The following is a 27,999-nucleotide window of genomic DNA, read 5'->3' on the forward strand; positions in this document are numbered from 1 at the left end:
ATATTATTACAAAACATGCTAAACCGACTTCAGCCATATTATCTCTCTCTCTCTAAATAGCAGATCTATCCACAACACGCGACGCGTTGTGAGCTTGTAGATCTGCTATTTTCAAAAGTTTTTGTATACATTTGAAACCTGTATAAGTACTTTTACTTTTTGGTACTTTAAGTATACTTTGATGCCAATACTTTTGTACTTTTACTCGAGTACATTTTGAATTCCGGACTTTTACTTGTAATGATTTCTACGTTGCAGTATTGATACTTTTACTTGAATAAGACATGCGAGTTATTTTTCCATCACTGTTAAGTTGAAGAAAACATGATTCCCTCACCAATCATAATGGACAATATGTTGCCTGACGAATGATGGTTGTCATTACTCATTATTCACATCCAGCATTGAGTCGCTGCCCAGTAATATGCACAGATCATGATTGTTACAATGGAAGTTGATCAAATTACATTATTATTTAAATGATTTTGATTTCAAATTTACCCAAACATCAAGTGAAAAACACACAAGGCCTCATGTAGCCTACTGGTCACTAGGGCATTAACAGAATATTCGACTATCAAACCACTATTCGATTATTCTATTATTATTTTTTTAATAGTGGCTTTTCTACAGCAGACACGCAGCTGTGAGCTCTGGTGTGACGTCAACTCGCATTCCTTGAGTTGAGTCATCAATGCCATTGAAAAAAAAAAGTATTTTTTTTATAATCAAATTGATTATTCAAATACTTATAGGTCGAATAGTTTGAATGCGAAAAATCACTATTCGTGAATGCCCTACTGGTCACACAGACTGTATGCATATTAGACTGTATGCATAGGCCTACTCCCGACTGGTCAAACAGACTGTATGCATAGGCCTACTCCCTACTGGTCACACAGACTGTATGCATATTAGACTGTATGCATAGGCCTACTCCCGACTGGTCAAACAGACTGTATGCATAGGCCTACTCCCTACTGGTCACACAGACTGTATGCATTGGCCTACTGGCCTGAGGTAGACCTCCTGACACTAAAAGGATAGTGAGTAGTGTCATGACTCATGGCCTCATGTTTGATTGTGGGATCATGGGGTGAGTAATCATTATGAGGCAATAATCAGACCTGTTTACACTCTTGATCTTGGGGGTTGAAAACCACACTGGTCTATGGTTACCTCAGTCATAGGATGCCATTTTTGTGTTACTATCCCGCAACTGGATCCAGCATTACGACAACGGTCGTCTTTTCTATCCGATTACACCACTTATCGTCCTCATCGGTAGGTTTCGTTTACAGGGAAGCTCCCGATATAGGCAACGGAGAACAGAAACTGAAAGTGAACTTATTAGTGTTGCTGCAGCTCTGTGACATGACATGTCACGTTCGTTATTCATGCAATAATATGGGAGGAAGTGGCTCAAAGTTTGATCGTTGTTGTTGTTAGGTCTTCTGGTAATGTTGTATTTTCCTTCATTGAATGTACGATCTGGAAATGCATTTTCTGTTTAATATAGAGCTGGAGAGACTCCTGTTACTGTACCAGGGTTCCCGCGGGTCATTAAAAAGTCTTAAATTGTCTTAAAAAAGATCTCCACCAGGCCAGGTGGCCCTACCCAGGCCCATGAAATTGATAGGCAGTCTACAGTAGCCAATTAGAATGAAATCTGCTAAAACTGACTCATACACTAATACAGAACCATATATAGGCTAAATATTGTCTCTGACTCTCTGTCGGTTGGGAGAAGTACTGTTCCTTTTATTTTAAAACAATTTCAAATGGTGAAAAAAGCCAATCTACAAGCTATAATTATTACAAATTAAGAAATACTATATTTGAAATAGTGAAAAATACAGAAAATAGGGGAAATACATAAAATCTCTAATCTGTGATTCTAATGTGATTAATGTGACCCCTACAGTCAGTGAAGTCCAGGGCTGAATGTGACAAATATTGAGACAAATAGGCTATAACCCAATACATAATTTTATTAAATAAATTGGTTATATTTTACAGATAGTTACACTATTCTTGTACTATATTAAAATTAAATCATCCTTAAAGGGGTAGTTCACCCCCCAAATAACTTTTTTTCTATTGATTACTGACCATCTGGAGCCTTGAATTCATAGATATTTTTTTGTTTTTGTCACATTCCTAAGCCAATAATTTGATTATAATAAATGTGTCCCCATTGATTCCGGTAGGAGACACAAATGCATTTGTGTCTCCTACCGGAATCAATGGGGCTAAATGTATTATAATCAAATAATAAAGGAAGGAATGCGACAAAAACAAAAAAATATCCATGAATTCAAGGCTCCATGGGGTGAGTAATCAATAGAAAAAAAGTTATTTGGGGGGTGAACTACCCCTTTAACCTTCAGGTTAATTCATTATTTCCGTGGACTTAAAAATCATCGTTTTTTTATGGCCTTCTTTTTGATTGGCCTTTTACAGGCCCTACCAGCCTGTAGGGGGAGGTAGAGAGTAACATATTATGATACCAGCCTGTAGGGGGAGGTAGAGAGTCACATTATAATACCAGCCTGTAGGGGGAGGTAGAGAGTCACATTATAATACCAGCCTGTAGGGGGAGGTAAAGAGTCACATTATAATACCAGCCTGTAGGGGGAGGTAGAGAGTAACCTATTATAATACCAGCCTGTAGGGGGAGGTAGAGAGTAACATATTATATTACCAGCCTGTAGGGGGAGGTAGAGAGTAATATATTATAATACCAGCCTGTAGGGAGAGGTAGAGAGTAACATATCATAATACCAGCCTGTAGAGGGAGGTAGAGAGTAACATATTATAATAGCAGCCTGTAGGGGGAGGTAGAGAGTAACATATTATAATACCAGCCTGTAGGGGGAGGTAGAGAGTAACCTATTATAATACCAGCCTGTAAGGGGAGGTAGAGAGTAACATATTATATTACCAGCCTGTAGGGGGAGGTAGAGAGTAATATATTATAATACCAGCCTGTAGGGAGAGGTAGAGAGTAACATATCATAATACCAGCCTGTAGGGGGAGGTAGAGAGTAATATATTATAATACCAGCCTGTAGGGGGAGGTAGAGAGTAACATATTATAATAGCAGCCTGTAGGGGGAGGTAGAGAGTAACATATTATAATAGCAGCCTGTAGGGGGAGGTAGAGAGTAACATATTATAATACCAGCCTGTAGGGGGAGGTAGAGAGTAACATATTATAATACCAGCCTGTAGGGGGAGGTATTATATCGGTGCCGCGCTATGAGCTTGTAGATCTGCTATTTTTGAATACCCAAAAATCTTAAAATGACACAGATGCGTTCCCGGTCTTAATGGATTAATAGAAGTTTTACCACCCGCTGGCCTGCACTCCCATTAGCCAATTTCAATATAGGAAGACATTGTTGCGACATTTATTTGGGTCTTAAATTACATTTGTTGAGGTCTTAAAAAGGTCTTAAAAAGTCTTAAATTTGACTTTCAAAATGGTGCAAGAACCCTGTGTACACACACACTAGCAATGAGTACTATCAGAATATAGAGCTATTTAACACTTCTCTTAACCAAAGTGATCAATAGTTGCAGGCTTGCAGCCCAACTATCGCATGGTCATGTACTGAGCATGCTTCATAAGCCTGAATAGAATGTTTGGAACAATGGTTGCCCCATGGCAAGTGTTATTACGCATTTGTAAAGCACAACTACACTATTTTTGGCAATACATTTCCCAATAAATATCCATAGTCTTGAGGAGTGTCACCTAATAAATAATAATAAAATAATGTATTACATTTTCTCATGTTTCAGATTGTGGGAGGACTGATCCTTGCCCTTGCTGTGTTGTGTCATGCCGTGACCCGTTCAGCTGGCGGACTAGAGGTAATGCACACAATTGAATGAACCACACAAAATACACTTAGATCTACACACAAACAATCAACAAGCAGGTAGGACCACACACTTGGTTCACTTTTAACCATGTCTTTCAATGCAAATAAGAACTCTGGCAATATTCACTATATATGAGAAATGTGACATCCCCTCACCACTAAGGCGGGGGTTTTCATACGTTTTTATGTCATGGACTACCAGTTTGACTTTGCTTTGGCCATGAACCCATATTTCAAATGATTCTGTCCAAGGGACACGGATTTGAAGATAAATGTTTTGGCTTTGAATGAAATTAATTTGTCTAAATGTCATAATTGTACATGAAAACTAGTAGTGGTGATATTGAAACATTAGTATAATAATAATTAGCAAATTGAATTATAGTGACATTAAAACAAAGGCACACAGACAAGATAGTGCCATTTGAAAAGTGTGTTTTTATTTATCAAGTATTAACCACATAATCTGTCTTTTCTCTTTAGTCTAGCTATGGAGGCCTCATCTTGCTGTATGTGTTGGGTTCTTTCACCATGCTCATCTCCATCCTGGGAGCGTATGGCGCTCACAGAGAGAACAGGGTGTCCCTCATCCTGGTGAGTAGGAACTTAATCTCACACAACAACACGCATTCATGAAGATAGCTGGGAATGTGAACACATGCAAGCACATCATGTTAACCACTACGGCCCTGTAATAAGAATATTCTGATTTTACAACCTACGGTGAAGCGGTCTGTTTTAGCTGATTTAAAAGAAATTGGGGTGGAGCTTTGGCCTACTGGCAGTGTGTGTGCAAATCTGCAGTCAAGTGAAAGTGTGCACTCAAAGCACAAATGTAATATCCTACAGTTTGGTGGTGGGAACACATCATTGGCTATTTATTGTAATATTTTGATTGTAACCTAAACCGTTAATTATTATCATTATTTAAAATTTTACATTTTCATATACATCTGTATAAAAATCTGATTAGAAGGGTAAAAATCTAAATCTAATTTGGAGACTGGCACGAAAATCTGAAAATTCTACCATCCTTGGCTTGCACATCCCTAGCATTTACACTGTATATAATGCTCCCTCTGTTTTTTTTCCTCCCTCCATCTAGTTCTTGGTGTGTATGATTATTGGAAGCCTGGTCATGCTGAGAGCTGGAGTCCCTGCTGCTTTTGTTCGTTCTGAGGTGAGACACACACTAGTGTGATGCAATTATGATTATGTTATGGAATTATAACAACTCAGTGAGATGACTCTTTGATAACCAAGACGAGTGACTTGACTCCAGAGATGAGGAGCAAGTTGGTGAAGAAGATTAAATTATTAGTAGTTGATGCCTCCAGGTAGCATCAAGCACAAAGGCTGATGAGTCGAAGCAAAGATTACAGCACAAGTCAAGAGTTTTTATAAGTTATACATCTCTGCCCGCACAGCATGTGCATGTCACAGATTACATCCTGCTCCTCACTAACTACTCCAACTGTAAGTGCAGCTGAGTAGGAAACCGGTGGCTTGTGCCCCTTACTGTCAACTTATAAGATGTTCTATGGCCGGGACAGGATGTGAACCTGTTTGGGGTTAAGAGAAGGAGAAAACTCAATTAAACTAAACCCTAGAAAGCGTTTAGGTTGCCAAAAACGTAATTACAATAAAGGCTGATTGTTAACTCATTCCCTGCCTAGAACGACTAAAACGACTTCTGTCCTTTAAGCCCCCTCTGCCAAGAACGACTAAAACGACTTTTAATTTTTTCTTATTTATTTGTTTTTTAACCCAAAGACCAAGGAGATATGATTTGTTGAAGATCTAGACTCCCATCCACTTCCTTGTTAACTTAAAACTTAAACATTTTGTATCTCGGCTCCTGAGTACTTTTTTTTTTAAATTAAAAATCTCTGGCAGTGGGCAAACGCAAAAAAAAAAAGTTCTGGCAGTGAATGAGTTAAATAAGGGTCAAAAACAGGTGCAAAGATGTCTCCGACAGTCTACGTGGACCCGGAGACATTTGCCATATTCACAACGTGTCAAATTGCAACGCGTTGTGAGCTTGTAGATTGGCTGTTTCCACTATGAAAATGTTTGAAACATTTAACATGGAAACGATTATGATGATTATGCAAAAATAATGATTTATCTTAAAGCGAAAATAGCCGTCTGCAAGTTCAGAACACGTGATGCGTTTGTAGATCAGCTATATATATATATATATGTGTGTGTGTGTGTGTGTGTGTGTGTGTGTGTGTATGGGTTTAAATGGTTAACGAGTTCTGTCCTAAGACCATTAAGATGTTTACCAAGCAATCTGAATACAAGTCTAGAGATCATTTAAGAAGTGTTACTGTGGATGTTAAGTTGCTTTGACTCTGTATGTGGCAGCTGGATGAGGTGATGGAAGAAAAGTTCAAGTCTTTGGTGCCATTGGATGAGACTACACAGGAGTACAAGAATATGGCAAATGGAGTGCAGGAGTGGGTAAGAGAGACACACACACACACACACACAGGACAAGAACACATACACGCACACACGTAAAACGAGATCTTAATGACAGATTTGGGTCTCACTGGTTCCCAATCCAATGTGTGCAAAAAAAACTGAACAATGTGTTTTCAAGACATCTTATTGGATGGTTGGTTGTCAGGGAAAGTAACCACACAAATACCGTAGGTGGAGCCATAATAATTGAAAGCATCTTTTTTTTGGTCTCAGTAAATACCCCCTCATGTAATGGGCAAAAACATTCAGTGAAAATGGCAGATCTAGAGGCTCACAAAGAGTCCTGTTGTGGCGTATTCCAGCAGGTAGATGATCCTGCAGTACCACATTAAATCAGATAAGACTCAAAATGTAGCTTCAAGAAAGTCTATATCAGACCAGTGACCAAGACCCCACGACTCTTGAGAAAACGACTACTTTCAGATCATTCTACAAACTCTGCAACTCAAGGACACATTGTCCTGCGCTTCCTGTTTTCTTATCGTGTGCATTGGGTAAAATACAGGAGGATGTCAGACTGGCCCAAAGGCCTCAGCCAGGAACTGACACAAACACACACAGTTCTCTCACTCAGGATGTTTGATAAAAGTATTAGTATTTCAACACTTGCATGCAAATGACACAAGTGGCAATGGGTCCACAGTCCACACATACATAGGCACTAGGGTTGCTGTGGTGATTTTCCTACCAACTAATTGACAAAATTTACAACTAATAACAGTGATATCGGATGTGCATAGCCTATTATAATTACTCTCATTGTGTACCGTTAATCGATGTGGTGCCGGAACTTGTCTGCGCTAAATGCCTGCATTAATGTTATCAACCAGTAGGTGTCCTACTCGACACGCCTGGCATTGAGCCAGACACAAACAGGAAATGAGTAGCGAGAGCAGATCGTCTACAGGTTGTACTATGGAGGTATACGCTCCTGCTGAGTTTGAGTATAAATGCAGAGTATTTGTATAGCACATTTCAAGGCAATTCAACGTGCTTTAAACATGAAACGCATGAAAAGGAAACTCATTATAAAAGGACATTTGAACTCCGTAAAAAGGAAGACTTAACACCTTTTTAATGGACACAGCCAAAAACACTATCAGAACTTAACAGTAAAAAATGCATACTAGATGAATAGCAGCCTACTGTTGATGCTGACAATAGTAGAACAGATACTTTCACTTCTTAATTGTACTATGTGGTGAGCAGCCTACTGTTGGTGCAGACAGAGAGTAGAACAGAGACTAACTTCAGAATTGTACCGGGCCGGCCATCATCTGACTAAGTGCAGTATTTATATCATGCTTTAGTATGTTACAAGAACATGGGTTGGGCCACCCGAAAAATATATGAAAAAACGTAATCTAAAAATAAATGAATGAATAAAAGTAAAATGTTATCAGTGAGCAAGTAACGTAATCATTGTGGGCCTGCACACTGTGTAGCACTGGACACCACAGCAACCCTAATAGAGACGCGCAGACTCATACGCACACAGTTGGTTTCGCTTCTTACACAAATCAAGTTATATGGTACAGCAGATGGGACCTTGAAGCTTAATGAGACTAATTGAAAATGTATCTCTCCCCCGCCTTCCTGTTTGTCTTTCTTTAGCTCCACTGTTGTGGTCTGTTCTCCTACCAAGACTGGGAGAACCAAATCCCAGACTCCTGCCTGTGTAACGCTCAGGAGGAGATGGATGGGCAGTGCAGGACCATAACCTACAACGTGAGTACACGTACACACACCACACATCCCATTGTTTTCCCTAGGATTCTTTTCAGGGATGGTGTTAGACCTCCTGAAACTACCAATGTTTTTGTGGGCTAGGGCACGTCCAGGCTTCACACTCCTGCTATCCTACTGGAATGAGTTACATTTGATTCTAAATCCTTAATTTGTTTGACAATCTTCTCACACACAAACATCCACTGACGGGTGTGCTAGTTATCAGTACCACCCTTTTCTAGGCACGTCATAATAAGTGAGAATAGGCAATCATCTGCCGAAAATAGATGGACAGTTGACGAAAATGGCTGAACATTCGGCGTAACAAGCCGCAGCTATCTCCAAGCACGCAATGCGTTTTTAACTTGTACATCTGTAATTTTTGCTATTGATGTACAAAAAAAGTATGGAACGTCGCTGTCCGGTGGGAACCGGCTAACTCAATTTTCAGTTTATTTTTATTTTTCATAAATCAACGCTATTGAACACCCTTTATGTCTGTGTTAACTCTGTATACCAACACAAAATTTAAAACAGCCAGATAACGTTAGATGAGGCATGGTGTAACATAATGTTAGAAGCAGTGCAGAAATTGCTTTTAACATTGGGGCTGATGGAGAAACATTTCGAAAATCAACCTACAGTAAATACTAACAGAAGTTCCACATTTGTATAATCCTGCTTGTAGATTGGCTATCGTCACTACTTTTGCAAGTATAAATATTTACAGTATATGGGGGGGGGGGGAATGGAACATAAAAAGTATAGAGATACACGGTTTCTGTCCGACTGCGATATGAACACAATACAGGTGTCCACCCCTGAACAAACGCATAAAGCTGTGGATGACTAACATCTCTCCTTGCTTTTACAGTCAATGATGATCGGCCTGGCGAGGAAGTCCATCCACAAAGAGGTCAGTCTCCGAAAACAGTCTTTACAAAAGCAAATGATCAGAGGTCAAATTAAAAGATATTTCAGCTAAAGTATGAGACTATAAAGAGGTTTTAAAAACTAAAACTCTGTTTTCTTAACTATCATTCAGCCCTGCTATCCTCTCATTATGCACTACTTCAACTTGGTGGCTGATGTCGTGTTGGGTGTGATCTTCACTCTGGCTATCCTGGCGGTGAGTTACACAACCTAATTAATGTGTTTTTTTAATTTAGTCGCACAATTGGATGAATTCCGTTGGCATCAGCTGTCTTATAAATGGATGACATATGACACCTTATCGCATTTGTAGTGCACTCTATGGGCAGAAGTGAAAGCCTTGTTTAACGGTCATTGTCGCGTTGAAATGTTTGCAATTGTTTTGTAAAATAGGCCCCTACTGCAAAATATTATAATATATAGCCGTTTTTGAAAAACTTGGGGTGACTTGTCTTCCTTGGCCTACTGGCAAACACACAGACTGGCAAAAAGCACATTCTCTGCCTCCCAGCGTGGCGGAGATTCATAATAAAATGCCTGCACGGTAGTAATATGAATGTTGGTACTCATGTGTTCGTCTCTCTCCTAACAGGTTCTGGGCATGGTGCTGTCCTCCATTCTGATCTACCAGCTGCGCGATGTCACCAGGACAACCATGGTGTTTACAATGCCACCTGTCTTCAGCCCCCATCCTCCCAAATACCAGGAGCTGTACAACACAGCATAGTGTGCTACACTACACTGTGTCTAGTTGTTCAAAAAAGAAAAGTGGGGGGGGGGGGGGGAGGATGAAAGGGGTGATATTGATCTTACGTTATCTTTTTTTTCATTTTTAGATTTGGCAAAATCTGCAATTTATATGTAAAAGCTTAGTTTTCCAATCATCTTATATAAAAAATTGGCCTAAGGGAGGTTCGGCCAGCAGACCACGTCGTCACGCCACAGATACCATATATGGGCATATTGGACAGATCGGCGGTGTGACGTAGGTGTGTGGCCCGAACCTCTAGTTCTCTGAAAAAGTAATCCTTGGATTTTTCATGTGGTAAACGTATTGAGCACTTTTAAAAAAAAAACACACACATTTGGCCACTCCTACCAGCTAGTAGCTCAATCTTTGAGAATTGTGTAACTGCTCAGACGATTTAAAAACTAAAGCTTTCTTTCTAGCAGGTGAAATAGAAAGGGAATTCTGTTAAAGCACTGAAGGGAGGGGTTTTGTGCTAAAACATTTTTTTTCCCAGATTTAATACCAATAGTAAAGAAGATCCTCATTTTATCATTTCTGGCTGACAGTAACTGTTCAACCTGTTAATATTTACCATTTAAAATATTACACATTTCTGACTTGTTGGCGTTGCCTCATTGAATGTGAAGTGTGAGTTCACATATTGATGTTTCTTTTGTTTTGGTTTTTTTTATATTCCGTCTAGGACATATGAGGCATTTTAGCTTGTTAAGCCCCTGTAAATACTCTCAAATTCCTTCCACATTGTCTTTATATAGTGTTGTGTTAAGGGTCAGAAACATTGGGAAATTATGCTTTAAACTGAGTGCTGTGATTTTGTGTGTTGTGAAAATGTGACGGTAGTCATACTGTTATCCCCTCTGCCAGTGTAGATGGAGATTTAAAGTCAAATCAGGAATTCGCCTTGAGATTTGGCTGTGATTTTACGCATTGTTTTGTTTAACTTTGTACCGTTTCCTTGGTTTTGACTATGACCGTGAATGTAACAAAGGGATTCTAAATGCCAAAGAATGCATATGGCACTGAAAGGGCCAAAACACTTGTGCCTTAAGGGACCCAGGCCCCTCGTTAAAGAGATTATTTAGGTTGTTGATATTAAAACTTAATGGTTTCGTTATTTCCATTTCTGCTCTGATATGTACGGGTGTGAGCTGTCCTTGGATGACAATAAAGTTGACTAAATGTACAGGGCTGTTTGTCTTTGTTCTGTGTGTTCTTGTGAGCAATGAGATTTTGTTTTGTTTAACATTTGCTGAAATGGCTTTTCACGACCATATGATGGACGCATTAAGAAATCGTGAACGCATTGTCCGACCGACCCCCAAAAATGAATCCCATTGAGCGGGGGCCTCTAAACAACACAGCCGAAAGCTATTTCACTTGGACCCCGTGTCCTAAGCTGTCATCCCACCGTTTCCAGACTTAACCAATGCAGACCTGAGGCTGATTTTAAAAACTCTTTCTAAATCCTAAAACTTTTTGGATATGGAACATGACATTCAGAATCTAACAGATGCATCTCTTATAAATAAAGAACATGATGTATTGGAATTTGGGACAACAGATGATGCATCTCGTATCAAGAACATAGACGTCATTAGATGGCCATGGACTATTCATAACACTGACTATTACTAACTAGGGTGACGGGTATTTCCTGTCAGGGCTGCAACCTTTTACAGAGTTCTGCACAATGAGTACTTTCTACTTTTGGTACTTTAAGTACATTTTGATACCTACACTTTTGTACTTTTATTCAAGTAAAATTTTTAATTCACTTTTTCTTGTAACAGAGTATTCCTACACGGTAGTATTGATATTTTTACTTAAGTAAAAGATGAGAGTAGTTTTTACACCACTGCCTGTGATACCATTTAGAGCTGAATCAAGAGTCAAAGGTTTCCGCCCTGTTCAACTTGTTATGAAGACGTAGTGGTGAAGGATCATATATATCTATGTGAAGGATCTGCCCACGTTGTCTTTACCACGTCTGGAAAGGAAGACCTACAGACAGCACAACATTTCACATTTGCTCAAAGACGGACTATTAATCTCACTATGGCAAAAATCAACCCTCGTCTCAAGAGTCTGTTCACTTCCTACAACTTACTTTTTTCGGTGAGTACTAATGTTTGGTTCTCCAAACCTAAATGGAAATACTAAGCGTAAAGACGTGTGCACACTTCATAATCTTCCAGTGGTGGAAAAAGTAAAAGGATCAATACTGCAATGTAGAAACAAATACCCTGTTACAAGTAAAAATCTGGAATAAAAAAATTACTTGAGTAAAAGTACAGAAGTATTGGTATCAAAATGTACTTGAAGTCCCAAACGTAGAAATTGTGCAGAATGTCCCATTTCACAAGTTCAAAATGTATACAAATATTTTTGAAAATAGCAGATCTACCAATGCATTGTGATCTTGTAGATCTGCTATTTTCATGACCAAAATGTAAATAGGGCTGAAGTGGTTCAGACAATACTACAAATGTCTAGCCTACTGTAGGTGGAATGTGAAACCTCACCTATAAATATAAATTACTATTAATTTAACTGACCCTGAAAGACGTGGTTTATTAAAATGTCTTTGATGTGTCTCAACCATAACATGTCAACTCCATAAGTCCTTCTAAATCCAAACTAAATAGGCCTATATATATATATACCTCATCCTCTTAAGCTATGATGTGAATTTAATTTAATTATTATAATTTTTGGACATCCAGAATTGTTTAAGTGATTATAGGATATGTAATAGGATGTTCTATGCTTCTATGTCATATTTAATGGTCTGGGGCTACTCAAATTATATAGATTGAAGCTGGTTAACTTTGGGCATGGTAGGGCTGGATATATTATATGGATATTGTGATATGAGACTATATCATCTGGGATGTTGGATATCATAATATAATATTGTGTAATATAGTACGTTTCGCTTTGAGATTAGCTGTTCACAAACGGACGGACGGACACACACACACGGATGGACGGACAGGGGGCAAAACATAGTCCCGGCCACCCCTTCGGCCTGGTGGAGGCAATAAAAACAGGCCTCTTGTGGACCCTGACTGTAGATGTGAATTGGCCTGCAGTTGGCTGAGGACAATAAATAATGATATTGTCCTCTCATGTTTCAGATTGTTGGTGTACTTATCCTCGTTCTGGGCCTGTGGAATGACACCTGGCGACATACGGACACAGAGGTAATAAACGCATACACACAGATCACACACAGTGGCCCTTATCAAACTTAATGCCACTTCAAAGCAATTCTCTGCATTTATCAATCTGTAGTTGATTTGACTTGAGCGAAACCGGTGATCAAATCTCACGTCAACTCTCAGCTCATGAACGCAAATGTTTTTCAGTGTAGACTTGAGGCAGCATAGAGAGACATTTATCTAAACATACTGTTCACTTAAAATTCAATTTTGTCCACACCTCATTCCAAATAGTTTGCACTTTATCAGGGTTAACAGGTGAAATAATTACAAGCAATTTAAAATCAAGCAATTAAAAACAATTTAACACATTTACAATGTTATAGGTTAGATTTTTAATCAGTCATTCATATATTGACTGGCTATTCTGTTCTAGGTGATTTTCCTACCTAAATAAGAGGAAGCTGGCTAACCATGCAACTTCCCTATTTCTGGAACCTTCACTTCCCCATTTTCACTTTTTTATATATACAACTCTCAGTGGTAAAAAGTGGAACTGGGGAACTGAAGTTGGTTACCCCTAACTAGCTCACATGCTTATCTATGTATATGACTGGATTGCCGCTTGGAGCTGTGCCACCAATTTTTATGACTCCATGATCTTTCCTCTAGCTCCACCCTTGGGCTAAACTTGTACACTTGGCAGATTGCCATGAAACTTTATGAGTGCATTCATGCTCACTGGGAGATAAACCTAAATATCAGAGTCACCCCATGACCTATCCTGTAGTAGCGTCACCCCCATCTCATAATCGAAATCTATCTAAACTTATCAGATTCTGCGATAAACCCTACGGTTTGTGGTGGCCCCATTGCCAAGTGAGACGTCTACAAATGTTGTTTTCTCTCTCACTCTCTCTCTTTCTGTAGTTGGTCCGTGAAGTAGTCCTCCTCTCGCTGTACTTGTTGGGTACTCTCACCTTGATCATCTCCCTTCTGGGAGCCTATGGTGCTCACAATGAAAACAAGTTGGCCCTCATCATGGTGAGTTGAACCTATTTCATACACAAGCACACGGGCACATGTAACACAGACACACATGCATGATGACAAGGCTGGCTGCAGTCTGTAGACCAGGGGGTCTTGGCGTGAAGGCACAACCTGAGCATCCACTTAAAGACCCATGAAGTGGAACCTACCTCTTGGAAAGTCCCTTCTCTAACCAATAGGTGACTTCCAAAAGGGTCATGGATGATTCATACTTGGTAAGTTGGTTGTGTGCCATGTTGCATACCAAAATAGCAGATGTACCAGCTCACAACCTGTCAAAAATCGCATTGTAATGCATCGCAGCGCAACACATTGTTTATGAGCTGGTAGATCTGCTAATTTCGGTGTGCAACACTGGTGCACAGTATAAAGTAAAAATCATGTATCATTTATTTATTTATTTAGTTAGTAGAGTAGCGGTGGTAGTTGTAGCAGTAGGAATACTAAAATGTAAACTCTGAGCCGGAAGTTGTAATTGAAGGTTGACATAAACCAAGAACGATTGTCTTCTTTTGGCCGGCTGGGACTTAGTTTCTGAGTGGGACACCAGAATTCAAAACGGACCCAAAAGCATTGCCTCCTAGTTTCATTAATGAGGAGCCATTCCCGGATGTTCACCAACCTCCCTTCTTCACAGCTTAGTCCTTAAAAGCTTTGGCTCAAACATCTGTCATTTAATACAAGTTTACTATCGAGTACAACTTTAATGTTGAGTCTGTATAGGCTACAACAGTGGACAATATACAGACCTCTCTGTCTTAAGAGTCTGTAGGGCAGCATGTACAGAAACATAGTTGCAGATGTGCTATTGAAGAGCAAAAAAAGTCATGTAAATAATTGAAGTATACATAAGTGAACTACAACAATATAATAGGACTACTTTGCACAATACAATTCTAATATTATATTTTTCTTTACATCAAATGTGCTGTGAGAACCAAAGCAAACTGTCCTATAATGACATTGTACACTGTGTATCTACAACCCCTCCACCCCCACCCCATTTTTTTCCAATCTCTGTCTCCATCTAGTTCTTGGTGTTTATGATCACTGGAAGCATTGTAATGCTGAGTACTGGAGTCTCAGCTGCTGTTGCTCGTCCTCAGGTGTGATGTTATCATGATAAACAAGTAGCAACGCTAATGTTTCACACTTTAATGTAGAGTTAATCACTTAAAACCTCATTTATACTTTGTTGTACGGCAGTGTTGCTCACTGGAAATAACAGATTTTCAAGCTATTCTTCATACAACAGTAGTATACATTTTATTGAAGGTTAAAACAATGATGTTTAACAGCCAACCAATCTGAATACATGTCAACAAATCTGATCTAAGCTACTTAACTGTGTGTGTGTGTGTGTGTGTGTGTGTGTGTGTGTGTGTGTGTGTGTGTGTGTGTGTGTGTGTGTGTGTGTGTGTGTGTGTGTGTGTGTGTGTGTGTGTGTGTGTGTGTGTGTGTGTGTGTGTGTGTGTAGATGGTGGAGCACATGGAAGATATGTTTAAAACAGCTGTGCCATTGGACAAGACTGCTCAGAGCAATAAGAATCTAGTGTACTCAATGCAGAAGACGGTAAGACAGACTTTACACACATGCATAGGCCTGCACCGTCTATAGGGGCTATCATTAGCTCCCCAGTTCTAAAGCCAGGGAACAAAAAGATGAGAGATTTCCTTGATGATCTTGCGAATTTGTCTGGGAACCGAAACTCCAGTAAAATCCTGTACAGCAGCCTGCTAGAGATGTTTGGATAGCTGTGCTCTAGAAAAATTAAAACTAAAGTCAGGACCTATACAGTATCCAATAGTGGTCAATACATATTTGTGAAAAGAAATGTCTGTTAAATCACATACTGTAGATGTTTATGTTGATCACACGGCCCGCCCCTTCTTGTTTCTTTTTTCTTTTTGCAGAAAAGACGCTGTAGGCAGCACATTTCCGTTATAAAAGGCACCTAATGTGAATAGGCCCTTAAAACACCAACACCCTGGGTGGGCACTCGCCAGAAATAGCCTATCTATAAGCCCATAGTGCGTCACGAAGAGATGAGATTTGTCAAAGAGATTTGGTGTTCAAGGAAACAACAGCAGACCAAGCACAGTTGCAACTCAGGTCTGTTTCACAAAGAGTAGTGGGTTTAGTGGTTAAAGAACGCAGACATTCACCAAGTGGAACCATACTAATAAAGATTAGGAAAGCAGCTCATTCATCAAAGAAAATTGGGCCTGTTAGTATGCAACGTTTTCCGTATTGAATAACACTTTCCTAAACTTTTAGTCTACTCTTCTCCTCTACATATATAATGATCAATCTCACCATATTATATCACAACAGAGGATCAGCAATGATGATGATACTCAAAATAATTAGCTCATAGATCATAACAAAAGTCTCAATGGTAAAGTGGATAATCCTTCACCTGAAATGTTTGCCTTTCAGCAAAGAATGTGTTTCTCAGCAGCCACATAGTTGCAACGCTTGAGTAACACAACAGGTGTTCAACGCGACACTATTTCCGTTTAAATAAACAGTGAATGCGTGCCTGATGTGAAACCACTGTTGTACAAAACAACAATTCACCATCTGACATTTCCTGTTCTCAGTAAATGAATGTTAAACCAGTAAACCACACACACACACATGCACGCACGCATGCAGGCATGTATTTCGGTCAAAATACATTTCTGATCTTGTGCTACATCATGAATCATTCAGTCCTCTCAGGTGATCTGGGACAGGTCTGCTTTCTGAACCCAGAATCAGAACCAAATGTGGAGAAGCAGCGTTGAGTTTATGCACTACATATGGAACAAACTCCCAGGAAACTGTAGGTGTGCTACAACTGTCAGTTACTTTATATCAAAGCTGAAGACCATTCTGTTTGCCGCTGCTTTTTACTTTCTTGCGTGCTGTAATTTAATTCTATAATTTTTCTTTAATTTTTGTCTTAATGCACCATTGTTTTGTGTAAAGCACGTTGGCAAATGGCTAGTTGTTGAAATGTTCGTTAGGAAAAACCTAGCCTTGCCTTACACTAATCTTACAATCATTAAATTCCAACCCATACAGATGCACAAATACGTGCACAAACAGCACATATAAAAGTATCAGAGACACATACTGTAAGTGTCTGCCGCCAGCTAAGACTAGTGATGGTCCATTGTGGAACCTTGGGCCGTCAACCTTTACTTTATAGAGTGCAGTCAGAAGACAGGCCTTGATAGCCACAGCGTTGATATACTGAATGTAATAGATAAGAACTTCAGAATTCTCCAGGCGCTCAACCGAACGCTTGTTTGCATGCAGACTTAGATGTGGAGCGAATTGCCTTCGTGATATATCAGGTCGTATTGTTTTAATATCATTAATTTGCTGTTCTTTTATTCACATAGTATAGAGGGAATCTCCCTTGTTTGTCAATAAAGATGCCTTGCGCATGTAAAAGGTAATTTCTGTGTATGTCGTCTATAAACTGGACTTTAGGGTTTATTGAACCAAGAGTGACAGGTCTGTCACGGCACATCATCTGGTGACCCCGACCGTGACCCTGTCCAGTCCAGACGACCGCTGGATCCATAAGATCCAAATAACAATTCGCCCATACACTATGTGCTACAATTCCTTGGGGCCCCAGGAAGGGTACACGCGGTGCTATATGTGAATTGTATTATACCAAATTTAGGTCAATTATTAAAGACAATGTGTAAATATGATTGCATACACGTGAAGTCACCACTGAACAGCAGATTGAATGACCTTTGTGTTTAATACTTAGGCTCTGTACTTCCTATACCCCATGATGTCCTGTTAGCGTGGCTGGGTGGACCGAGTTGATCCTCCCAGCAACTGTCTCTGTATATGTTTATGAGACCACCGGAGACACCCCGACGTTTTTTTTTACACGGATGTTTAACTATCAGCTGTTACTATCAGTTATTTGTCTTTATTTATATATATATTCATGTCAAGGCCTCTAGAATAACCCACGATTCAACTTGGGTGTTCGAGCAATGCATGGCTATATATATAAATATATGGATTTATTTTTGTTGTACCTCGAAATACCACTTTTTCACGCTTTGGTTTTCGGTGCGGGTGAATTTATCTAATATTAGTTTTACACTAGGTGCTGGGGGTTTGTCTGTGTGCCTGCATGAATATATCCTTACAATTGTCATAATGGTCCTATAGTTTACTGAGACACTACACTGTTTCTCTGTATTCTGTGGTCCTATAGTTTACTGAGACACTACACTGTTTCTCTGTATTCTGTGGTCCTATAGTTTACTGAGACACTACACTGTTTCTCTGTATTCTGTGGTCCTATAGTTTACTGAGACACTACACTGTTTCTCTGTATTCTGTGGTCCTATAGTTTACTGAGACACTACACTGTTTCTCTGTGTTCTGTGGTCCTATAGGTTACTGATAGACCACACTGTCTCAGTGTACTTTATGATCCTATGGTTTACTGAGACACTACACTGTCTCTCTGTATTCTATGATCCAACAGTTTACTGAGACAATACAATAAGTGGCCTTTACTAGGATCTCTAAACCGCAAACCACGCCGGGTACATGGGAGAAGATAGCGTGTAGCCTAAGTTGTGTACGTTATGTGTTATTATGTGAAAGCTGGGACTGCGGCTAAGAAAATACTACAGGTTATATTATGTGAAAGCTGGGACTGCGGCTAAGAAAATACTACAGGTTATATTATGTGAAAGCTGGGACTGCGGCTAAGAAAATACTACAGGTTATATTATGTGAAAGCTGGGACTGCGGCTAAGAAAATACTACAGGTTATATTATGTGAAAGCTGGGACTGCGGCTAAGAAAATACTACAGGTTATATTATGTGAAAGCTGGGACTGCGGCTAAGAAAATACTACAGGTTATATTATGTGAAAGCTGAGACTGCGGCTAAGAAAATACTACAGGTTATATTATGTTTAAGCTGAGACTGCCACTAAGGGGCGACCCCAAAAATACTACAGGTTACATGCACGTTATGTTTAGCTCCAGCATCCGAGCGAGGTGACGTGAACGGCTGGCTCTGCAGCCTAGGGTTGCCCCCTAAATAGTACTACAGTGTGTCATATGTGTCTTCATATGTATGTTATATGTATGTCATCCGAATGAATGAAGGTCTCTGTAAGTCCTGTTTGTTTGTTGTGTTTTTTAAGGAGCCTCCACTAGTCCCCACCTTAGTGGAGGCAATTCTTCCTGAGGTCCAATTTTGTGCTTAAGTACAGTCTTGAGGTATTGTTACTTTAAAGGGCCCCCACAGCTGTTTGTATCTTAACTCCACCTCACCTCAGAGGCAAATAGTGTGCTTCCGCTCTGGTAAGACACTTTGAAAACTTTGCTTGCTGTTCACCATGCAGATACTGATAACTATTGCATTAACATTACCACCCCAGCCCTACATACAGCTCAGCACGTTGGAAGCTGCCGATCTACAAGCTCACAGGCTATCCCTTCGCTAGCACTCCGAGCTTGTGGATCTGCTATTTTCAAAGGGAAACTTGTGCATGTTAAATCTGAGAAATTGTGAATGGGGACAGGCTGCCTATTACTGTAAACACTTCTCACGTTGGTGTCTCACTCCACTCCGATACCATTTTTTGTTTTTGGTACTTTGACCCAAGTACATGTCAGTGGATAGTGTAATCTGCTCCGTAAGCATTTTGTTTAGAGATTTTGTCCTGCTTAGGAATTTAAACAAGGAAGATAACCGCCTGCACGGGGTTCAGTGGTGGAAGCCAAGGTCACGAAGTACATTTACTCAAGTGTTCTACTTGAGTACATTTTGAGGGTCCCATTTTGTATCTCACTAGAGTGGTTCCAGTTTTCAATACTTTTACTTCTACTTAAGTGTACATTTCAGAAGCCGCCATTGTACATTTACTCCAGTATGATTACTGGAAACCGTGGCTGTTTAGGCTAGCTCAATAGTGACTCATTGTGCTAGTAGAATTTGCTATTGTTGTTACAGTTATGAACAGTCTGAAATGTGCGATAACTATTTAGTAATCCCAGAAATTAAGGACACTGATAACTAGGGAATGCCACCCTTAGATTAGATGATTGGAGTCAGTTATATAAAATAAAATAAAAAAAGCGAGGTCAGAGGAAAAAAAGCGAGGAGAGAAATATGATGTTCAAATAAATTAGTTTCTTCAGAGAATGAGGTTAGGGGGTAGGCTCCCCAATCCCTTGTTCTCAACAGGCGGCAGCGGGGTCGCAAGGCTCCCAGAGCACGTTAAAAACGAAGTATAGTGCTGGGGGAGAGACTGAAGGCCCTCGTGTTCTGTCAAGGATGAATCAACATCCTAGCTGTGTTTTCCGTCTAGTCGGTGTGCCGACTGCCGCTCTCTCCTAGGGTTGGCAGCACATGGTACGTGGATGACAGTCCACACCTAACCGGAAGGGAGTGCGTGACTCACCGGTTACAGGCAAGGCGGGTGAAAACGGTTAATATTCTGGTTCCCGTAGCCAAGCGGGGCCAGGACAAGACCGTCGGTTTCCTGCCTGGGGCGCCAACCACGCCTACGGGTAAGGGATCGCTATCGACTGGGTCACCCGCCGGTCGGATCGCAAAAAGCATTAATTCCATGGCGTGCTCCCCGACAGGAGGCGGGTGTGGTCGCTGCGTTCGGCTCAATGTACAGTCAGGCCATCACAAGCTGAAAGCGACCGCCGGAGTGCTACAGTTACTAAGCGAGTGATGCTCCTGTGATCGGTGGGCTTTGAAAAGAAGACGCCGGGAAGCAGGAGACTTGAACTCTCTATCCAGGGTGACCTGGGTGTAGACCTCAAGTGGAAAGGGGTCTAGCCTGGGACTGCGCCCCGGTGGGGAGGTTCGAAAGACTTAAGTGTCTGCAAAAAAAAAAAAAAAAAAGAAAAAAAAGCTTCCATACAGTAAGTGAGTCACTCCCCTCAGAGAGAGAGAGAGAGAGAGAGAGAGCCTGGCGCAGCACTATAGAAAAAAAGGGGGGACCCTGTGAACTGATCAGATCTTATATGCAGAAATAATGTACTGTGACCAAACTAAGCGTTATCCGTAATAATTGTATCAATTTGTAGATCTGCTATTTTCGTTAAATTTTATGCACAGTCTGCAATATGTTGTATACCTATGATTTGTATAATCCCAAAAACCAACAGTTTACTTTCTTAGAAGTGACCAGACCAGAAACACCATGCAAGTGCACTAAGGTGACTAAATGATTGTTGACTCTGAACTGAATATCAGTAAAAAAAATATATATATAATAATAATAAAGAGAAAAGCCAATTTGACCGTGTGGTTAAGTAAGTAGAGTGTAAGTGTAAAATAAATAGGTTATATTTAAAATAAGTAATAATAATAATTATTATTATTATAATAATTTTAAGAATGTAACAGTGGACGAGGTTAGGGGGTAGGCTCCCCAATCCTTGTCCACAACAGGCGGCAGCGGGGTCGCAAGGCTCCCAGAGCACGTTAAAGACGTTATATAGTGCTGGGGAGAGACTGAAGGGCCCCCGTGTTCTGTCAAGGATGAATCAACATCCTAGCTGTGTTTTCCGTCTAGTCGGTGTGCCGACTGCCGCTCTCTCCTAGGGTTGGCAGCACATGGTGCGTGGATGACAGTCCACACCTAACCGGACGGGAGTGCGTGACTCACCGGTTACAGGCAAGGCGGGTGAAAACGGTTAATATTCTGGTTCCCGTAGCCAAGCGGGGCCAGGACAAGACCGTCGGTTTCCTGCCTGGGGCGCCAACCACGCCTACGGGTAAGGGATCGCTATCGACTGGGTCACCCGCCGGTCGGATCGCAAAAAGCATTAATTCCATGGCGTGCTCCCCGACAGGAGGCGGGTGTGGTAGCTGCGTTCGGCTCAATGTACAGTCAGGCCATCACAAGCTGAAAGCGACCGCCGGAGTGCTACAGTTACTAAGCGAGTGATGCTCCTGTGATCGGTGGGCTTTGAAAAGAAGACGCCGGGAAGCAGGAGACTTGAACTCTCTATCCAGGGTGACCTGGGTGTAGACCTCAAGTGGAAAGGGGTCTAGCCTGGGACTGCGCCCCGGTGGGGAGGTTCGAAAGACTTAAGTGAGAAAGCCCAAACGCTTCTATGTATTGTTACATTAGTATATCTATATTTTTTTGTTATTACAACTATCTCAGACTTTAGAAATGGGTTGGTTTCACATTCGAGGACTGCAACACTGGTTGGCGGACGGTCATTTCTTTCTATGAACTGGAAACATGCAGTGGAAGGCCCTATAATTCTGTCTGATCGACATGCTGAGGCAGAGGGGCACTAACATTGCAAACTGCAGTGTTCACGAGACTCACTTCCGATGACGAGGTTAGGGGGTAGGCTCCCCAATCCCTTGTCATCAACAGGCGGCAGCGGGGTCGCAAGGCTCCAATACCAATACCAGTAGTACCAATATCACTCTCAGCCAGACAGGAACATACCATTGTTTCATGGGGTACATCTATGCTGCCCAAGGCCACTGAACGACCCCAGAATACATATTAATTTTGATTTTGATTTTGATAGTAATGTTGGGGGACGTAATCTGATCGTAGCGATCTCCCTGGCAGCTTTAGGCACATTAAATATGGGCTATCCCAATACACACCACAGAAACATTATATTGCCACCTGGGCCCCAATGCTGAACTTGACGAAGAACACCCCTGCACGATATCTACGCCCGACCTTTGACCTCAAGGAGGGTACGGATCTGACTGGCGCTTGGGGGTTGGGGCCCCTGTGTATAATACGGGGGGCTCCGGTCTCAGGCCCCAGGAGGGTACGGACCCGGGGGGCTCGGGAGTGGGACCTCCGCCTCTTAGCTCATTCAGTGCCAAGTACATTCGTTAATGGCACTGGATGGGTTGGGGGGGGGGCCTAGTCTTGGGCTCTGTCGGAACCTCCTCCTCCGGGCTCGGAAAAGTGACCACCTCAACCAGAGGAATTGGAGAAGAAACCAAAAATGCACACAGAGAACTAGATATTGATTTTTTTTTTAATTTTTTTTATATATATATATATATATATACACATGTTAGAATAGTTGCTTGTAAAGGAAAACTCAGTGGGAATGCCCCACTGAGGGACCCTAAGTCTAGCAATGCGATATGGAATCAAATGATGTAATTGTCCCCAATAAGAGCTCATGTCCAGATGGTAGGTTTGGGACTGCCCCAGCCTAGTTCAGAGTTTCCCCTTCAAAGAAAAGGGTTTTCCTCGGCTCACATGACTCAAAAAGAGAAAAATGGGACCTGATTTTTTAAACATGCAATATGTTATGCTGGATGATAATTGCTATAAAGTACTGTTTAGATGAGGTTAGGGGGTAGGCTCCCCAATCCTTGTCTAAAACAGGCGGCAGCGGGGTCGCAAGGCTCCCAGAGCACGTTAAAGACAGTATATAGTGCTGGGGAGAGACTGAAGGGCCCCCGTGTTCTGTCAAGGATGAATCAACATCCTAGCTGTGGAACCGTCTAGTCGGTGTGCCGACTGCCGCTCTCTCCTAGGGTTGGCAGCACATGGTGCGTGGATGACAGTCCACACCTAACCGGACGGGAGTGCGTTACTCACCGGTTACAGGCAAGGCGGGTGAAAACGGTTAATATTCTGGTTCCCGTAGCCAAGCGGGGCCAGGACAAGACCGTCGGTTTCCTGCCTGGGGCGCCAACCACGCCTACGGGTAAGGGATCGCTATCGACTGGGTCACCCGCCGGTCGGATCGCAAAAAGCATTAATTCCATGGCGTGCTCCCCGACAGGAGGCGGGTGTGGTCGCTGCGTTCGGCTCAATGTACAGTCAGGCCATCACAAGCTGAAAGCGACCGCCGGAGTGCTACAGTTACTAAGCGAGTGATGCTCCTGTGATCGGTGGGCTTTGAAAAGAAGACGCCGGGAAGCAGGAGACTTGAACTCTCTATCCAGGGTGACCTGGGTGTAGACCTCAAGTGGAAAGGGGTCTAGCCTGGGACTGCGCCCCGGTGGGGAGGTTCGAAAGACTTAAGTGTTTAATCTTGTGTTGTTGTGGGTACTAAATTCGTACCCAAGGAGGGCTTGATGGTCCATTGTGGAACCTTGGGCCGTCAACCTTTACTTTATAGAGTGCAGTCAGAAGACAGGCCTTGATAGCCACAGCGTTGATATACTGAATGTAATAGATAAGAACTTCAGAATTCTCCAGGCGCTCAACCGAACGCTTGTTTGCATGCAGACTTAGATGTGGAGCGAATTGCCTTCGTGATATATCAGGTCGTATTGTTTTAATATCATTAATTTGCTGTTCTTTTATTCACATAGTATAGAGGGAATCTCCCTTGTTTGTCAATAAAGATGCCTTGCGCATGTAAAAGGTAATTTCTGTGTATGTCGTCTATAAACTGGACTTTAGGGTTTATTGAACCAAGAGTGACAGGTCTGTCACGGCACATCACTAGACATGTGGCTTCCACCACTCTGACAACTGCTACCACAACTTGTTATTCTTTCAGATCAGTTTCACACAGCATGCAAGTCAATGATGCCATTGTCCTGCATGTCCTGCATGTCCTGTTTTCTTTGATCATATTTGGGTCCAATCGAAAAGGGTGTCTTGTGAAAAACCTCAGCCAGGAACTGAAACTATTTTTATGACGGTTAAGGCAGTTTCTACAACAAACACGTGAACCACACACATAAACAGCATTCACTCAGGATTAAACCAGTTGTTGTCTGTATTTGAACACACATGAGCCCACATACACATGCCCAAATGGGCACGACGGCACGTACACTAAAATACCAACTCCATTTATTTTCTATTTGATGTCCCTCATTAATGTCTCAATGTTTTAAAGGGTTGTATTTGTCAGGGTTTTCTTTGTTAATTAATGGAGAGAGAGGGCTCACACTTTGTTCACTGTCTGTCTCCAGAAATGACTAAATGTAAAAAGTTCCTTTCCTGGTCTTTCTTTAGCTCCACTGTTGTGGTCTGTTCTCCTCCAATGACTGGAAGAACCAAATCCCAGTATCCTGCCTGTGTGACTCTCATGAGATGGAGGGGCGGTGCACAACCGGGGTGAGTAGCCTACACGTGTACACATTAAATAAACATATCATGCATACTACTGTACATAGTGATTTGTGTTGTTGTTTTTAACTGTCAGAAAACATTATTTTGCTTGGTGAAAACAACAACAGCTAGTGTTGCATATGCATTTGCGTGCGTGCACATTTTAATGTGAGTCCACAAATTATGTTAGACCTACAGGGAGTCAAAAATAACAGGGTTAGACAATTAATGAACACATACCGTAGCACCTTCCGCTCCAACAGCCCTGCCTATGACAGCTGGAACGGAGCAATATTTGGCAAGTTGTTTGGTTCTCTCTCTCTTTCTCTTTCACGCACGCATGCATGCACGCACACACGCACGCACGCACGCACGCACACACACACACACACACACACACACACACACACACACACACACACACACACACACACACACTGAGTTGTTGGATAGTGATGACTTGCATTTCTCCTGTCCAGTCATACGGCGGGATGACCAAGACCATCTACCCACAGGTCAGTCTCTCTTAGTGCAATTATGCCTGCCTTACAGAGAAAATTATTCAAATCATCATCATTCTTCCTCCCTTGAAGCCCTATTCAAAGGAATTTCAGCTACAGCAAAATATTATACTATGGGGATTCAAAACAGAAGATTAAAACTCATCGTCTTATCTTGTTCTTCAGCCCTGCTTCCCTGTCATTGTGAGCTACTTTAACTTGTTTGTTGACTACATCTTGGGCGTGTCCTTCACCCTGGGTGTCATGGCGGTGAGTTACAACACACAACAACAAATGTAGTGATGTTTAATTTAGTCTTTAGCTTCACTCCATTGATGCAAGAAATTTGTATTTATTTTATTTCGTCATATAGTTTTACTTTGGACAGCTCTGTGTAGCTTTTTTCTTTCAATGCAGACTTGGGCCTTGACTGTCAGCCTTAAATTACAACACTTTTGATAATGGCTTGCAGTTTAGTTTCTTATTGCACAGAAGAATAGCTAAACCTAAGACAGGATGATAGGTGAAACATGTTCTGAGTTGTATGAAACAACCTAAACACTATGAATTGAAGTCCAGGGCATCTCAGAATCTTTCCAAGGCATTGTTCTTAAAGCATTACTAGGACTAAAAATACGCAGAGTAGTAGGACATATATGAAGCTTCCCTACAGGGATAGCCCTATGAAGCTTCCTACAGCCACTTGCAGTGAGGAGTACGAGTTCTCTTTTGAGAATGAATGGATCATGGACCACTAGTGGCCCACAGTGGTCCATAGGATCATTACAAGTGATCCTTGTGAAAATGTTTTAAAATGTTTAAAACAATTGTAATGTTGTTAAATGTATCAAGTCAAAAACAAAAAAAGCTTGAAATGACACATTGGGCCCTAATTGGCTTAATTATCAGGTCTTATGACTTAACTTATAAGACCTGGAGGCGTGGCCAATGCTCTTTCGCTATCTTGAGTGGCCAAACATCATTGGCCACACGTCCAGGTCTTAAGTTAAGACATAAGACCTGGTAATTAAGACGTGCAAGTCGCACACCGAAAATACCAGATCTACAAGCTCCGAATGTCGCAAAAGTTGTGAGCTTGTAGATCTCTTATTTTCGGTGTGTGACATTGGTATGCAACCAAGTATGAATCTGGCTTTAAGATCATTCATGCTAAATATTAATCAAAAGGTTTTGACTTTACTTGTCAGTTCTCCTATTTCTGATCTCCTTCGGCTCTAAGGAAGGGTTGCTGTTGTTTCCTTATTCCTTTGCTCGCAAACTAGCTCCGGCATAATCCTATTTCCAAAGGCCACGCCCCCTAAAAGCGTGCCATATTATTGCCATGGCAATGCTCATTTTAATTAAAGTATTGCCCGGCAATACTAGTTCTCAGAGATGATAATATAGCACATCTGGTAGTACTAGTATTGCCCACATGTTGGTATTGACGTACACTGATGTTCACAGGTGCTGGGCATGGTGCTGTCCTCCACCATGATCCACCAGATGCGAGACGTCACCAAGCCAACCATGGTGCTGAAGCTGCCAGCTGTCTTCGCCCCCAAGCTTCCCAAATACCAGGAGCTGTTCAACACACCATAGTGTGTACAATGAGTTTCGTTAACCACTTATGCCCTATATACTTTTTTTTTGTACGACGAATAGTAAAACTAAAAATAGCCCATCTTGAGCTTGTAGATTGAAAAAATGTAAAACGAATAAAATGAATGTGGTTAAAGACAAACATGGGGAAAGACTAAAAGTGGTTTATAAAGTATTATTATTTTTGACAGTATTATTAAGTGATGGCAGTTCTGCATTTTACTGTACACGTTTACTGTGAATTCTTGCTTAATTAATGTCCAATCTACGTGTGCTGAAAACAGGACAATGCTAGTCATGCTGTTATCACCTCTGCTAGTTGAAGATTCGAGGTTAACTAGGGATTGTGCCTTGACATTTGCCTGCATTGTTTTGTTTTATATTAACTTTATATTTCCTTTTTTCATGATGACAGTGAATGTACCAGCAAGTTATTATAAAAGTCTCACAATAAGGGAATGGGATATGTGTTGCACTGAAAGAGGTAAAACCTGTGCCATTTATTTTTCCCCCCATCCCTTGGGGAAAATATAAAATACAATTGATAAAAGATTATTTACATTAGCATTAATAGTAAGATTATCGTGTTTCCTTATTTTTTTTTATTAGCCTTGGCTAGAAACCCCACATACAATGCAACAGTGATACATACGTTTTTTTGTATTGTCCCTGTGCATTAACATCTGCTTTAAAATGAACAAAATTTAAGTCTAAATGTATCAAATGAAAATAATTACAATTTCAGGCATGTATGCCTCCCCTCACAACACACTGACAGACAAGCAATACAAATAAAAAATTGTCCTACTCAATGC

The 27,999-nt window shown here is 41.1% G+C and overlaps 2 protein-coding genes across 2 annotated transcripts in view; both read left to right on the top strand.

The window, feature by feature from the left end:
* LOC308079879 (tetraspanin-8-like) overlaps window positions 1–10,982 on the top strand; it is a 12,162-nt gene extending 1,180 nt beyond the window's left edge. Inside the window, exons 2-9 of the mRNA XM_080421498.1 lie at window positions 3,808–3,879; window positions 4,374–4,484; window positions 4,996–5,070; window positions 6,261–6,356; window positions 7,995–8,108; window positions 8,983–9,024; window positions 9,154–9,237; window positions 9,634–10,982. Of these exons, the coding sequence (XP_080277624.1) occupies window positions 3,808–3,879; window positions 4,374–4,484; window positions 4,996–5,070; window positions 6,261–6,356; window positions 7,995–8,108; window positions 8,983–9,024; window positions 9,154–9,237; window positions 9,634–9,768 (729 nt within the window). The 3' untranslated portion in view covers window positions 9,769–10,982. The remainder of the gene's footprint in view (window positions 1–3,807; window positions 3,880–4,373; window positions 4,485–4,995; window positions 5,071–6,260; window positions 6,357–7,994; window positions 8,109–8,982; window positions 9,025–9,153; window positions 9,238–9,633) is intronic.
* A 730-nt stretch (window positions 10,983–11,712) lies between these two features.
* On the top strand, window positions 11,713–27,998 carry LOC308079976 (tetraspanin-8-like). Its single transcript, XM_080421650.1, has 9 exons — window positions 11,713–11,907; window positions 12,930–12,995; window positions 13,884–13,997; window positions 15,035–15,109; window positions 15,481–15,576; window positions 24,987–25,088; window positions 25,562–25,597; window positions 25,769–25,852; window positions 27,050–27,998. Exons 1-9 carry the CDS (start codon window positions 11,848–11,850, stop codon window positions 27,182–27,184), a joined length of 768 nt encoding a protein of 255 aa, XP_080277776.1. The 5' UTR covers window positions 11,713–11,847; the 3' UTR covers window positions 27,185–27,998.
* The last annotated feature ends 1 nt before the right edge of the window (window position 27,999 follows it).

Source organism: Gymnoscopelus braueri, assembly GCF_963280865.1.
Source record: "Gymnoscopelus braueri genome assembly, chromosome: 23".
Taxonomy (NCBI): Eukaryota; Metazoa; Chordata; class Actinopteri; order Myctophiformes; family Myctophidae; genus Gymnoscopelus; species Gymnoscopelus braueri.